The following is a 16,468-nucleotide window of genomic DNA, read 5'->3' on the forward strand; positions in this document are numbered from 1 at the left end:
GCAAAAATAGGAATCCTAACATTCAATTTATTTACATGTCTATTTAAATTATTTTATGCTGCCATGATTTATGGCTTAGCAAAAAAATAGTGGAAAGTATAAAAACACACCTTCAGAAAACAAATAGAAACCCATTAATATTCCAAATGAAAACATGAGGAAAAAATAATCTTTTGATTCAGCTTGTTTAACACTGTCATATCAAAGCATCACTTCCTTCCTAGATCTCTTTCTGTTTCAACTTTCTCCAAAAACTTGCTTTGGTTGTGACCCAGAAGTGATTTTGGATTTTTATTCAATTTAAACATTTAGCCAGTTGAGCTCAAGAACCACCTTATCTTTGGACTCATGAAACTGAGGAACTATTTTGTTTTAAAACTTACAATTTGGAACATACCAAGTGCTGAGGCAGTTCTAATGCCTTTGCCATGTTTCATAGGAAAATAAATTGAGTGTACTGTTCTAAAACATAAGTGTGGTGTATCTATTTGTGCCACCTTCAGGACGAACTGTTCCTAGTATTCAGCAGACAATACCTCAGAAACCACAGTTGTATTGATTTAATAATAGAAAAGGCCTCTAGGAGTGAGAGAAGGTGGCTTGGAACTAGCACATTTTCAGACAAATTTTCATAGTATAAAAAATATTGAACACAAGTTTGCAACCTTTTCTAAATCATAATGCAGTCATTTGTGTATATTTGAATACTCAACCGTCAAATGGCTGAAACTATTTTCTTTAAAGTAAAACTGGCTTTTAACTGATTTTTTTGTACTTATTCTTGGTTCAAGTTTATTTTTATTAAAATAAGAAGAAAGACTGTGCATTAAGCCATTTCACATACAGATGTTCACAAAGATACCTGAGCATTTACTAAAATCCCCCTTAAAAAAGATATTCAGTTACAAGTTTATTTTTTAAACGGTGAGGGAAGTTAAATACAACATTAAGACTGAGATTTTAGTTACAAAAATCATGTAATTCAGAGCTCAGAGCTCCTTATTTCTTCTCGAACAATAATATGCATTTATTTAGCATCTTATATTAGAAACTATACAAATGTAAGTTAAGTCTTATACCACCCATATGAGGTAGGTAGGCATCTAGCATAGAAAATGAGTGCACGAAGGCACAGAAAGGGCAAGTGACTTGTTCAGATCACAGCAAATTAGTAGTGGAACTGCAACAGACTGAAGGAATCCTAAACCCCTCAATTCCCTTGCCTGGCCACTGGACAACAGTTCCTCTTATATTACAGGCACACAGAGTTGATTGGGGCTGTATGTAGCTGTACAAGTTGAATTGCATAGCTAAAACCCAGTCATCAAATTCACAGGACAGGCCTTATAATTTTTGTCCCATTACTTTCTTTGTATTTATGCAGAGGTTCACTGAATGGAGAAAAAAGTCTACTAGATACTTGCTAATTTATGGTTATAAAACCTTGATACACAGCAGTACAAAAAAACCCAAACTGCTTTCATCCCATCAGCCCACTGAAAAACTCAAGTTTTCTAGTACACCTTGCAATGGAGCAAAAAAGTATGTTTGCTACACAAAGTAGAACATACGGCACAAACACTTTTAGGAAATCTATTTGTCAATACTTCATAAGCCTCGTTTTTCTAGCTATTTCAGTGATGATCTCAGTAATGATAGGAACAAAATCATTTGCTGACATCTATCTATTTCAAAAGATACAAAGAAGTGAAACATGTTCATATATAGTCACAGAACAATAGTCAAATAATTCAGTTTCATTTCCAATTGCCAGAAATGGCAAAAACTGAATTTCTTCAAAGCTATTAATATCAGATAAGATCTTACCACCAAACTAAGTAGTTCTTCATTACCCTTAACTTTATATGTAAACTATAGCCAAGAAAATTAAACTTTGCGTAAGACTTTATGAAGAAATAAGATAATGAACAAAATTCTAAATTAAGATCTACTTGAACAGATCAAGTTCTCATTTACAGTACCTGCCAATTCAAGAAGTACCCAATACTGTTTTTTTTCTTCAGACTAGAATAACTAACTGATTTTCAGAAAAGGTTTTTAAATCTCACATTAAACATTTCCCTTTAAAACATTGATTTCTTTTCTTCTGTGGAACAGATTAGAAGAGTTGTTTCTGGCAAACTGCCAAAGTGATATTGCTGCAGAGTCCAAAGGCATACTCCATCATAGTCCTAAAATAGTTTCAACTTTCTAATTATTATGCAGCAACAGCAGTAGCTCCATAGTAAGAAATTTTCAAGTGAACCAGTTTTGATCGTCCCCCTTGTCCCCGCAAATCCCTCACAAATACACTGCACAACACAAACCCATGAAAAAATACAACCCTCAAAGTTGGTAGGTTAGCTCTTGGGCAGACACACAATTTTTCTGTGAAAAATTTTAAATGAATCATACAAAGAACTGCTGTATTAGGACATCCTAAATACATAGTATGTTAAATAGTTGGTACATTCTCCCCCCAGCCACTGTGCAGCGAGAGAAAAAAGAAGATACAAAGTGTACTTTTACTTAATGTACTTGAGATCTAGCAACCAGATTTAAGACATAGTTGTTTAAAGTCTTATTACAAGTTTTATTAAAACATGATATAGTAACATTGAGAGAGGATGATGGTTCAGATGACCTAAAAAATTATTTGGAGCTAAGTTTTCATTAAAAAACAAAAAACTATACCTATACTAGCTCTGCCTAAGGTCATAAGGTTGGGGCCTCACCAAGCTTCCTCAGAGCTTGAAAAAGCAGGCACCAAAGGCCCGATTTTTACAAGGTATTCAGGCACCTAAAGATGCAGTCTAGGCACCCAGTGGAATTTTCAAAATCACGGAGGCACCGAACCCCCAGTGATTTCAAGAGGAGTTTGGTGGTATGGGATTTTCAAAAGTGCCTACAGGTACCTAACTGCATCTTTAGGACTTAAATACCTCTAAAAATCTGGTCCTAAGCCTTGAGAGTAGCTTGTCAAGCCCACTCAAAGATCATGGATTGGGAGTGACTATTGAGGCTCCTTGCGGGGTTTCTTCCCTCCCGCAAATTGCAGGAGGTCCACAAGAGGGCAAAACCTCAACTTCCCTTCAATCCTCTCGTTTTGTCACCCTTCCTAAAGAACTTGGGAGATCTGCAGAAGTGAAGAAGAGAGCAAGAGGCATTCAACCTTTTCCTGAACACCTAATCACCCCCTTATAAAGTCTGGCAGCTCCCCTCAAGAATTTGCAAAGCTCACTAGGACAGTGGTTCTCAAACTTTTGTACTGGTGACCTCTTTCACATAGCAAGCCACTGAGTGTGACCCTCTCCCTTATAAAATATATAAGGAAGTGTTTTTAATTAACACTATAATAAACCTATTGCTGGAGGTGAAGCGGGGTTTGGGGTGGAGGCTGACAGCTCACAACCCTCCATGTGATAACCTCGTAACCCCCTCAAAGGTCCCAACCCCCAGTTTGAGAACCCCTGCACTAGGACTCTTAAAAGGTTTGGAAACCACCAACAACTCCGTTATTAGGATCTAATGCCCAGTGAGCCAAATTTGGATCACTGGAGTCCTAACAAGAGTGATTTGACTCATTTGGGGTCCAGGATCCAATTAAGGATCCTTTGACACTGATGAGTCTTCTAAAGCCTTATCTATATACGAGAATTACTGTTTAACTAAAATCGGTATTTAAATCGATATTATAGTTGTGCAAACCCTTATGTGGACACATTTAAAGTCACTTTATACCCAACATATCAATTTAACTTTATTCAAATTACATTTGAGTATTACATTGAGGCATGCATACTTACAACAAATGTTGTGTAATTAGTGTAAGTTATTGATAACATAGCATTTGCTCCTTTACAGATACTTATTCTTAAGCCACTATCATTGATTAGAACAGAAAAACAATGGCTTTTAAAAAGTCATAGCACCTTAATGGCAGTTATATTACCATGAAGCACTTCATATAAGATGTTTCTTTGCTACTTAATTGCTACTGATTCTTCATTCATTTATAGTAATTCCTTACTAGATTTAGTTTCAGAATATGCAAATAGGATAAATGAATGAAATCTTATTTAGTAAAATATATACTTAATACACCTCTATAGTCTTTGGGATGAAGAAAAAATAGGAATACACCAATATGACAGTTAGAAGATCAAACAATTTGGTGTGGAGAGAGACATTTTCTTTCTGAATACTAAAAGGAAAAGTATTGGATTTTTGTAGATTTTTTTCAGCAGTGATTATGTTCACTGCCGACAAATAGCATCATCCAGAGGCGGCCCTCGCCAAATTTCGGCGGCATTTCGGCTGATGCTCATCCGCCGCCATGGTCCTCCATGGCTCGTCGTCTGGCACTTGCCAGACAAAGAAAGTTGGGGACCACTGGCTTAGAGAAACAAGTTTATTTATGGGAGCTAATGCTGCTCGCTTTTTAATTACAATGTCACCTGAAGGTGAGAATAGGCATTCACATGGCACTTTTGTAGCCAGCATTACAAGGTATTTACGTGTCAGATAGGCTAAACATTCATATGCCCCTTCATGCTTTGACCACCATTCCAGAGGACATATTTTAAAGCTGAAGATGCTCATTAAAAAAAAAATGTGTTAATTAAATTTGTGACTGAACTCCTTGGGGGAGAATTGTATGTGTCCTGCTCTGTTTTACCCGCTTTCTGCCATATATTTTATGTTGTAGCAGTCTCGGATGATGACCCATTTTCACTGCAGATTTGACAAAGCACAAAGAAGGTACCAATGTTAGATTTCTAAAAATAGCTACAGCATTCGACCTAAAGTTTAAGAATCTGACGTGTCTTCTAAAATCTGAGAGGGAGGAGTTGTGGAACATTCTTTCAGAAGTCTTAAAAGAGCAACACTCCGATGTGAAAACTATAGAACCCAAATCACCAGAAAAGAAAATCAGCCTTCTGTTGGTGGCGTCTGACTAAGATGATGAAAATGAACATGCATTGGTTCGCACGGCTTTGGACCATTATCAAGCAGAACCCGTCATCAGCATGGACCCATGTCTTCTAGAATGATGGCTGAAGCATGAAGGGACATATGAATCCTTAGCCCATCTGGCACATAAATACCTTGCGACGCCGGCTACAACAGTGCCATTAGAACGCCTGTTCTCACTTTCAGGTGACACTGTAAACAAGAAGCAGGCAGCATTATTTCCTGCATATGTAAACAAACTTGTTTGTCTGAGCAATTGACTGAACAAGAAGTAGGACTGAGTGGACTTGTAGGCTCTAAAGTTTTACATAGTTTTATTTTTGAATGCAGATTTTTTGTATGTAATTCTACATTCGTAAGTTCATCTTATTGTACTACAGTCCTTGTAATGGGGGAATTGAAAAATTCTATTTCTTTTGGTTTTTTTTACAGTGCAAATATTTGTAATAAAATATACAGTGAGCACTGTACACTTTGTATTCTGCATTGTAATTTAAATCAATATATTTGAAAATGTAGAAAACATCCAAAATATTTAAATAAATGGTATTTTATTATAGTTTAACACTGTGATTAATCACGCAATTAATTGTGATTAATATTTTTAATTGCACATTTACAGCGATTAATTTTTTTAATCGCTTGAGAGCCCTAGAAATTACACTAAACCATCAGCTATCAAAGACATATTTCCAGAAGCTTCTGGTAGAGTGGTAACATGAGGAAAGGATGACATTATGGCTCATCACAAGTGACATAGGCAACTATAGTGAAGTCAATTATATGCACAGAAATAAATACTAGAGGTGACTAAACAGGATGGGGAACATTTACTTAAACCAGGATCACTTTTAGTAATTATAAGGTGAAAAAAGAGAAACAGTCTGATAGTTTATCTCATCATAATGTCTACAATATGAATCCATCAGTGACGATACATGATGATACCAAATATTTGCACTCCAAGCTGCCCAAAATCATTCTTTGTGTAAAAAAAAAAAAAAGTTAATATCTGAAGACCTGTCAAATTTCTGGTATGAAAAACATACGAATCGTCTACTTATATTTTCAGACAACAACTGAAAGTGTTGCATCAGAGATGAAGGCAAGTAACATCAGACTAACACAATACTCAAGAAAGAGATATTTCCCATGTTATTAAGTTACTTATTTAAGATTTGCAATGGATCTGCAGTTTTGTCATATAAATAAAGATGATGGTACTGAAATCAATATTTCCATGTTTGCACATGATTTAAAATGAAAAATTATAGCAAACAACGAGAAACAATGAAGCCAGATAGATTAAAATAATTTGTTATCTTGAATATAAGTGGCAAATACAGAGCAGTGCAGATATATATAAGTATGGAAACAAAGAATATAAAAAGAAAAATATAAGTGGAAAAACAGTTGCACATAAGAAGATTTTAGAGTTACTATAACACATAAAAGTCTGTACAACCTATATAACAACTTGCAGATGAAATAAGAAAAAGATGTTCATGTCTCCAATAATAAAATATAAAGGACAAAAAACAACGTCAGTGTCTCTTGGCAGAGTTGGATTTTTTGTATATAATACTAGCCTCCAAAACTGTGCAAAAGACATATACAGATATAAACATGTAGGGAAGAGCAGAAATCTAGGGAGATTGCTCTCACATGGAAGAATTCAGTTAAAATTAAGCTAAGAGAGTGAGTGCTTATTAACAAAAGATAAAAGCAAAAAATCTGAAGTCAGGACTAGAAAGCAGAATACAAAACTGAATAAATAAATCAGGACAAGCAGAAACAATCTTATCCATGATCTTAAAATGATCAGTGAAATCCACAAGTTTCCCTTAACACAGAGGGGATATGGTCAACCATACCAGATTAAGAGAGCAATAAGGTAGATGAATTTCAAATGTCACAAAAAGTTTAAAGGAAGCTGCAGAAAAATAAGCAGAGTATGAAAACATGTAGAAGAGTTCCAATATCCTTGTAATATAGTATAGGATGAAGTATCAAAATATTTTAAAAGTGCCAATAGAAGGTTTAAACCATTCTGTTTATGCATATTTAAAAAGAAAATAATGGTTCTCATATAAGAGGTTAAACTGTCAAGGCAGATTGTACCTGCAAATTAAACACTGAGAGAAGTAAAGAATGATGTTAAAACAATACACTCAAAGTTGTGATATTCAGCTTCAAGAAATTTCAAGATTTTCAAATTTAAATGCCAATGATACAACAAACAGTCATCAAGAACTATAGAAACAAAGAAGGCAATTTAAGTATCACTGGTATACACACTCACTGCTGCAGGCCACCAGCCCTTACTTGCTAGTTAGCGAGAAAATGCCAGATGAAAAAGAAAAATTCCTCAAATCATAGGCAAAATGAGCAAACCTGAAAGCACCCCTGCACCAACAATAGGTTTTAAACAGGAGAGGAAATATTAAGCCAATTTCCAAAAGTGCATAATAAATCTAAGATCCCCTTCTGTCATAGTTCAGTGGGAAGTTAGAACTGTGACCTCTACCTAGTCTCTCTGTGGGCACCCTTTCTAAGGCCTTGTCTACACTACTGGGAAAAGTTGGTCTAAGCTACACAATTTGAGTTACGTGAACAGTGTAACTCAAGTCAACGTAGCTTAGATCTACTTAACGCGGGGTCCACACTACACGATGTTGATGGGAGACACCCTCCTGTCGACTCCCCTGACTCTTCTCGATCCAGTGGAGTACAGGAGTCCACGGGAGAGCGATCCGCAGTCGATTTAGCGGGTCTTCACTAGACCCGCTAAATCGACCACCGATGCATCGATCGCTGCATGTCGATCTTACAGTAAATGTACACAAGCCCTAAGTGTCAGACCTCTACCCACACTTTAGACTGGATCACCCCACTTTAGACTGGATCACCAGGTTAGCACCCCCCCATTCCAACGGTACTGCCACTGTTAGGAGTGCCTTAGACTCACATTGCAGCCCCCCTCTAGTGCACTCAAGTGACAAATTTTGTTACTTTCACCTCTCTCCATGTGGAGGCCCTCAATTCTACCACTCACAGACCAGCTCGTGGAGTGGCAGCTCCCCCCATTTCCAACTGTGTTAACACAACAGACCCAACTGTATTTGGCATCTGTAAGAAATGAGTCTCTGGAAGCCTGAGACCTGTGGTTGAGTAAAGTGACTATAAAACAACTTATTCAAAACAAATGTATCATCTATTTACGCAAAGGTACATGCCAAGTCGAGAGAAAGATTAAAACAGTCTATATACATCTGGTCCCAACTAATCTCGATCCTTTCCTTGCAAGTTTTGCACTTAGCCAAAATACCAGCATTTCTGTGCTTCTCCCTCTTATGTCTAGGATTGCCAACCCTCACGGATTGGCTGGGAGTATACCGAAATCGGCTTCAATCTCCCGGTGACTGTTCAAAGCAATCTGGGACATTTTAATAGGCCAAAAGTCCAGTAAGTGGAGCAAAGGCAGGCTCTCTACCTGTCCTGGCTCCATGTGGCTCCCAGAATGGGCTGGCCTGTCTGGCTCCTAGATGCAGGGGCGGCCAGGAGGTCTCCACGCACTCCCCCTGCACCCTACCCTGAGCACCAACTCCGCGGCTCTTATTGGCCAGGAACTGTGGCCAACGGGTGCTGCGGGGGTGGTGCCAGCAGGCAGGGGCAGTGCACAGAGCCACCTGGCCACGCCTCCACCTAGGAGCCGGACATGCCGGTCGCTTCCGGGAGCTGCCCGAGGTAAGCATTGTCCAGAGCTTGCACTCCTGCCTCACTCCCTCCTACATCCCAACCTCCTGCCCCAGCTCTAAGCCCCATCCTGAACCCAAACTCCCACCTAGAGCCAGCACTCCACATACCCCCTGCACCAACTCCCTACCCCAGGCTCATTCTGGAGCCGCCCCCCCCACATTCTGAACTCCTCAGCCCCACCCCCTAGCCTGCACCCCCTCCCACACCCCAACCGCCTGCTCCAGCCCGGTGAAAGGGAGCGTGGGTGAGGGAGAACAAGTGACGGAGGGAGGGAGGATGGGGGGGCCCTTGGGGCAGGGGTGGAGCAATGGTGTTTGTGCAATTAGACAGTTGGCAACCCTACGTTATGTCCTCTCCAGGCAGTTTAGTGCCCTTTTCACCCCAGGCACAGGCCTGAGAAAATTAACCTGCTAACCTGATTGTACCTATTGGGTTTCTGGGAACTGGGCAGGCGGAAGCCCGCCCACTGCTAAAGGACCCCCCCCAGCCTAAGGGGAGGATCAACAGGATCTCAAAAACCCAACTGATTCCGGGGGACAACTAATAAAAGAACAGGTACAGGAGTGCAGTCAGAGGGTCAAAAGAAGGGAGCCTGACAGGGACACCGAGCAGAGAACCCCGGACAGTACCCACTGCTCCTCGAAGGTGTCAAGGGAGCCAGTGGATTGTAGCCAGGCATTTCCCTATTAGTAGCTCCCCCATTGTTTCCTTGAGGATACTAGGTATTCTCTAGAAGCAGCAAAGAATCCTGTGGCACCTTATAGACTAACAGACGTTTTGCAGCATGAGCTTTCGTGGGTGAATACCCACTTCTTCGGATGCAAGCAGAGAGGTATTCTCTCTGGCAGTGCCTTATCTTTGTCATTATTTCCTGTTTGTTTCCCCCTAACAGCCTCCCTTTGATTTAAATTCCATTAAATCAGACAGGCTATCAAACACGTAAACTGAAGTGAAGATGATATTCATAAAAGAAATACAGATAAATCCCCCTTTCTCCACATCTTCAGATCCAAAATCGATAGCATCCAAATGTTTTCAGCCTAAGAGTCAAATGTCCTATTTCAAAATGTGAAGGAGACATAATCAGGTGAAATAGCATAGTTTAAACCTACAGTCTTTTTCCCCTCTCTAACCCCTTCCTGTCTTCTCTCAAGAAACTGCACTGAAAGCATAAAAGCAGCTCCCGATTTGGGTGCCTACAACTAAATTTTACTTTCTAAGTTACTCAGATTCTTCTTCAGCTTCCCTGCTGGGCTTAGAGAGGAAACCGATGGCTTCCCTTTTTTTTTTTTTTCCTTTTTCTTTTTTTAACAGTCCTTTTTGCAGTACATCTGCTGCTCCTCTTGCTAGTTCTCTCTCCTATGGGCCCCATCCCTGCACCAACTGCTATGCAACTTGCTTGCTTCCCCGCCATTCCCACTCCTGTAAAGACAACATGGCTCCAACCTTCTGCTCTCTCTTCTCTCATCCCTCCCCTCAAAGAAGCCCCTCCTCAGATGCTGCTTGCTCTTTACTCCCCTCCTGAAAAAAAAAAAAGCTGTCAGAGAGCACATTTTAAGTTTGTAATTAAATACAAACATTTTCTTCATAACAAAGTCACTCTCAAGATATACAGTTAAGAGCCTTAAGACAACAGGCTAGAAATCAGTTCCTTAAAAACCAGCAACTCCACTAAGCTTTCATTTTCTTTGCTTGCACATTCAGATATATCTATCTCACTCAACAAATTTATTTCAGTTGCTACTGTCATGTTCAAAGTTTCTGGCTTTGGATGCCAAATAGGACCTGAAAATAATAGTCTATTTAGTAGGGTAAGCTGCATAAAACAACAATTCCACTAGGTCAGAAGACCATAGCATTCTAAGCTCATCTTGGTTTACATATGTCATTGATGGTTTCTCTACCCTTACTGTCTGAATGGTCCTGCTGATTGTGGTCTGAAGAAAATCATGAGAGCATGCCTAATCAATATGGGAATAGAGTAGCCATTGCCAGATTGGACATTCCATTTGCACCAAGAGCAATTCACAAATTCAGTCAAGTGCGTCTACCTGTGGAGCTCCAAGTCCCTTGGAGTTTTGAAGGCAGATAAAAATTCATGCAGCGATCAGTATGCGCAAATTGCCTGATAAGTCAAACCACCTTCATGTGGAAAGCTCTTTAATATGTGGCTTGACTGAATAATATATGCTCTATCTGCAGAATTTCCTAATTTGTTTAGACCTTCTTGTAGGTTTACATAAGTGAAGACAGTCAAATTCATCGCTAATGTACGCAGATTCTTGAGCGTGTCTCATAAGGAGGACTGTTGTCAGTAGTATCACTTCTAGCTCCAGAAGACTTTTCTATCTGCTCTGTGCTGATACTAAGCTCTTTTCCAGGCTGGCCTGTCCTTTTAGGACTATGTAGTAATGCCTCTGAAATCACCAATTCTCTGTGAGACTACGAATAAGAAGTTTGATCATGAGAGGTACACTATTAAGGAGTTGGAACCACTCCCAATAGTTTCCTCATACGCACCAAACATATACATAACAAGACAATGACCCCTGCCACAAAGAGCTTACAACAGAATTGTATGAAATGAGAACAGGGAGGATACAATACAGTGCACAAGATAACAGTGAGATAATTATGATTAATATAATAAGCAGCAATCATAGTACTTCAGCTGCCTAAGGAATGTCAAGCGTATTATAGACATCATGGCACTGTTAGGTTTTAAAGAGATTTAAAGGACGAGAATGTGGTGGCCTTGTAGATTTTTTACAAGAAGTCTCCCCATGCTGCCTCTTATGCAAAGGAGAAGTGTGAAAATACTCAACGGAAAATTTGACAAGATACTCTCCCAATGCCTCCCAGAACCAGGAGACAAGATGTTATTGTACCAATGGCTTTAAATAAATAAAAATTAACATTAAATTAAAAACACTCTGCTGTTCTAGAGCAGGTATTGAATGAAAAAATGTTCTAGGAAATCCAACTCTTATTTGGAGAGGATTTTTACCAGCTCCTAGGCTTTCCTTCTCACATTCTGTTTCAGCATTTTCCTTTGTAGTCTGAACTCTAACTTCTACCCAAATTTCAAAAGGACTGCATTTGAAGAGTTAATTAGACCTCCTGTAAGGTCACTTAAGGTGCAGACTACATATTCCTGTCATTGGCCTCCAACAGTACTTTCTCTAACTGTTCTCCTCCTTCAAATTATGTTGAAAAAATTGCTTGGAGAGGTTGCCACGAAGGAGCCAACAATGTCTTTTAGCAATAGCATTAGAAGCCACATCTCACAAGACAGAGTCAATAGAAGTGTGTGCCATGACAGATGTAGCTGAAGTAAGCTTTTTGCAGATTGACTTTTATTTACTGTCTTGCTATATCCTCTGTCTTCACATCACCAAGAAAGAGCAGCATGCACTTCAGTGGTTCCCAATATTTTTTTTGTTAGTACTGTCCCCAGTGCCACATCGTGAAAGTGCCATCTCTTTTTTTCTGTCTCTCCCTCACCACCCCTTGTCATCCTCATGTTCTTTCCTTTGCTGCTCTTGCATTTTTCTGACTTGTCCCTTACTTACCTCCTACCTTCATTTACTCTCTGGTAGCTCTGATTCCCCTACTCATTACCCCACTCAATTCAAAGCCATACACTGCTGGGGTGGGGGAACATCCACTGTTGCTCTCCAAAGCTGATGTGGGTGCCACGCGAGCACAGCAAACAAGGTTCAGGTGTGGCAGGTTGCTCAGTCTGAAGTCCTGTACAAGCTACAGAAAGACGCACAACAGGAGCAAAGGAAAAAAAAGGAAACAGACTGAGCAGCACATTTGCAGTATGTGCACATGTAGTTAGGAATGATCTGCAGCTTTCCAAGCCAGACAGACCCTTTTTTCTACTTTGCATCCCATTGAAGTAGTCTGTACCTCCCACACCGCCACTCAAGTTGCGAAAAACTGATGTAGCTAATGAAAATGTTTGAGGAGCAACAGATGCGGCTTCAAAGTTTCTTTTAAGAAAGTCTTCAGTATCTCTTTCTGCTTGTTCTTTTTGAAAGATATCCCCTCAGGCCACAATAGCTCTATTGCTAAAGATTTAACTGATGATTCCACCTATGAAATGGAAGTTATTTCTCTTTTACATTGCTATACCTAATAAAAACTTAATTACGATGGTTGAAATGACATCCTGTGTCCAGGTTTTCCCCAATTCCCCATTGATAATGTTTTCAAACAATGGATATATTAGTGTGCCATTCTCTTTCACCGACACTTTTCGTTCCCTTTAGTCCATTTTTCAGTGCTGTGTTGGATTTATCCCCAGTGCCTATAAAAACTAGCTAAAGGATGGGGAGAGGCAGGGATGAGGAGAACGTGAATCTTGCTTTCTATCAAATGTGTGGTCATCTGGAAGACCCATTTCTTCAGGGGAATTATGTTTTTAAACACGCTGTTAGCAATGTTATACCTCTCCAGAATGCCCAACCTCTAAGCGGGCAACTGATCATTTAGATAACCTGGCTAAAACATCAATCTTACTGGGTGGCGCCATCACTTTCAGGGAGACCCTAACTTCACCTGCTGATCCCCCTTAGACTCTGTCAAGTCATTTTAGTTGCAAAAGCATGAACCGATCCACTTCAGTGCAAGGCTGAATGACTACTGTAAACTAAGCACTTCCACTACAAATGGTGTTTACTTGGCTTTTGTGTTATAACTGGGCCTCTGGCAGGAATCCAACAGGTGGGGAGAGGCATCCCACAGTTGACAGCAATGTTCTAGCAGGTATTAATTTTTAAATGCCAAAATAAGAAGCAAAAAATAAGGAACTCTCACTGCTGATGTAAAAGGAAAAACTGAACTAACGCCACCTAAGTGAACTAACTGGAGGCAAAATTTCAGCTGGGGAGGTAAAGGGCTTTCCCCTCAGGAACCCTAAGAATGACCATTCCAAACTGGCCTCTAGCATTTTTCTTCTTCTCTATAGGTTCTTATAAAGCACTCATCACTGTAGTGTCTGTGCAGTTTCCAGTAGCATATTAAGCAATGTGACTAACATTTGTCACGTGTTTGCTCTCTGATCCTCTCGCCAGGGGAGACGTGTGCAGTAGTGTTTTGTTTTGATGTATTATTTTAACACACACAGCTATACATTTATGTTGAAAAGACAGTATCTATACAGAGGAAGTGGGCAACAACTGGGTCTGAAAAAGAAGTTGTAATTTATACAATTCCAATTCCATAATAAGCAATTTATGCCCTCTCTCACACAACATTTTAAAAATACTGTTACACAGTGTGCAAGATTCATTTTGTCAAAGATTTTAAGGAAATGTCATAATATATTGTGTAGCTATGACACATCAGAAATGTATTCTACTAGACAAAAAAAAAGTTATTATAGAATTAGTTTGATCAAACTAGATGATGCAGAACCTAACTCTCTCTTCAGGAAATGTTTCTATTACCAGTTTCCTTCTGAGCAAACAAAGTATGATACATAGTATAGAAAATAAAAATTCAACATTTCATACGGGTCTGTTCTTTTTAATCTGAACTCTCTACTTTTGTCACTCGCAGGACATATATTGACAACACTAATCACATTACAGCTTTCTGCACCTATCAGCTTTGATATCTTTAACTGGAAACCTAGTTTGTTTTTACCACCGAACCATGGATGAAAACCAAATATTGTAGCAGTGTGTAATAAGTATGCTTTGTTTTTGTCCACTGATACAGTCTTCTGCCAGGAAAATTTTGTCCTTTAGACCTGGCTAACGACAAACAAGTCTGACCATAACAAACACTATTTCCCTATGGGTAAGTAAAGAGTTCTGGACAGCAGACAATTATACCACAGCTACAGTAGAACCAAACCATAAGAACTTATATAGACATTTTCTGCCAGTCTGTTTTTTAACATAATATAACCTTGTTTATTAACTACACCACCAAAAGGGCAGCAATCTTCAGACCAGATACAATTAAAGACAAAATCCATTCAGTCGTTTAATATTAAGCAACACGCAACTAATTTAGACCTAAAATTTATTCTAGTCTTTCAGCATCTCTAGAGGTATTTTTTGAGAGCTACCAAGAACAAGTGTGAGATTCCCTCTTTGTTCTTAAAGGAAGCCCTACTCCCAGCACCATTAAGATTAACAAAAAAAAAGGTCTTGCAGTATGGTCATTCGAAAAACAATGATGCAGATGTTAAAACTGATTTACTTTTCTGATTTTATTCTAGCACTAACTCAGCCAAATGAACAAACTGCAAACATCACTACCGTGTTTCCTACATCACATAGAAAAGACTGAAAACAAGGAGGACTAACAGCAAATTAGCAAATTGCTAGCAAGAACTAGTCTCATTAGGAATCAAATAAAAATATTTGCTCTGAAATTAAAAGACCTACCCCACATGTTAACGTCATTGGGAAGGGAAACTTTTCTGGAGGGGGAAGAAATAATCTATGTAAGCACCTCCACTCCCCTGAAGAATGTGTCATGTATTTCAATTAAACATTTAACATGTCATTTTAAGTTGAGGCCATCAGAGCAGCTAGAAACAGAAGAAGAATCCAGAGGGAATGAACAGTAACAGACTCCTAAAGAGCCCCATGAAGCAGCATCTCCCTTTGAAGCCAAAGGTAATTTACACAGCACCCAAACCGAGAGCAACACAAACACTGGGGGAAGGGAAATCTCTCCATGGCCTGATCTCCTCCTCCAACACAACTTCCAGCTTTTAAAAGGGTTTCAGATGGCAGGAAGGTAGGAGCCTAGAAAGTGTCTTGGGAGACAAGGTGAGCTGTGACTTGAGAGAAGGGAGAGGAAATGGCCTGAGAGTTAATCATCACACCAAGCTCTAGGGGAGTGAAGTGATGTTCCGTGGGATGGGGCTGATCTGGAGGGAGGGGCGCTGGAAAGACAGGGGTGGCAGGCCAGGCCTGGTGATGGCTGGAAGACGGGGTGTTGTGTAGGATGGGGGCAGCCTCGGAAGGGGAAGGGGAAGAGGGTGCCACGAGTGGAGGGGCGTGACTGGATGGCAGCGACCCAGGGGGTAAAGACCCTGCGGTGTGGGGGCTACCTTAGGGGAGGGACACATGGGGCGAGCTGTCTGGGGGAGCGGGGGAGGCGGGGAGAGGGGTCCGTGAGATGGCGGTGGGGAGGGGTATGGCGGGGGGTTCGTGTGAGGGAGGAGAACGGGGTAGGGGTGCGCGAGGGGTATGGCGGGGGGGCTGGGGCGTGCCAGGGCGGAGCTACAGGGGCGCGGGTGGGTGTGGGGGAGGGGTATGTCGGGGGGGGGGGGGGGGAGTACACCGCGCGGAGGGGGGGCCAGGCCGGGCTCCTGATCCGCAGCCCCAGGGTCAGCAGGAGCCGCCTGCTGCCCGGTAGGAGGCCGGGACACTCACCGCGCTCTAGCCGCCGTTTTCCCCCTGCCGTGGGTCCGAGTCCCGCTTCCGCGCCGAGCGCACCCCTCACGGCACGGGCCAACTTCGGCCTGTCACGTGAGCGGGCCGGAGCGGAGCCCCCCTGTCTAAGGGCTTGGCTGAAGGGGCTCGGCCGAGCTGGGCCGCGGGGCCTGCCGGGAGCTGTAGTTTGCTTGGGCAGGGACGGGCCGCGGGGCCTGCCGGGAGCTGTAGTTTGCTTGGGCAGGGACGGGCCGCGGGGCCTGCCGGGAGCTGTAGTTTGCTTGGGCAGGGACGGGCCGCGGGGCCTGCCGGGAGCTGTAGTTTGCTTG

The 16,468-nt window shown here is 41.0% G+C and overlaps 1 protein-coding gene across 7 annotated transcripts in view; it reads right to left on the reverse strand.

The window, feature by feature from the left end:
* Positions 1-16,304, reverse strand: part of MTM1 (myotubularin 1) — a 56,494-nt gene extending 40,190 nt beyond the window's left edge. Inside the window, exon 1 of one of the 7 annotated variants that reach the window (XM_039489438.1) lies at positions 16,140-16,304. Coding sequence is in view for 5 of the 7 variants with exons in the window: in XM_039489434.1 (XP_039345368.1) it covers positions 15,141-15,233 (93 nt within the window). In the remaining 2 variants the exon portion in view is untranslated. Of the gene's footprint in view, positions 1-12,305; positions 12,428-15,140; positions 15,647-16,139 lie in introns of those variants that run through there. The other 6 variants (XM_039489434.1, XM_039489437.1, XM_039489432.1 and 3 more) reach the window with 6 other exon arrangements.
* Between the last annotated feature and the right edge of the window lie 164 nt (positions 16,305-16,468).

Source organism: Mauremys reevesii, linkage group 9 (assembly GCF_016161935.1).
Source record: "Mauremys reevesii isolate NIE-2019 linkage group 9, ASM1616193v1, whole genome shotgun sequence".
Classification (NCBI taxonomy): Eukaryota; Metazoa; Chordata; order Testudines; family Geoemydidae; genus Mauremys; species Mauremys reevesii.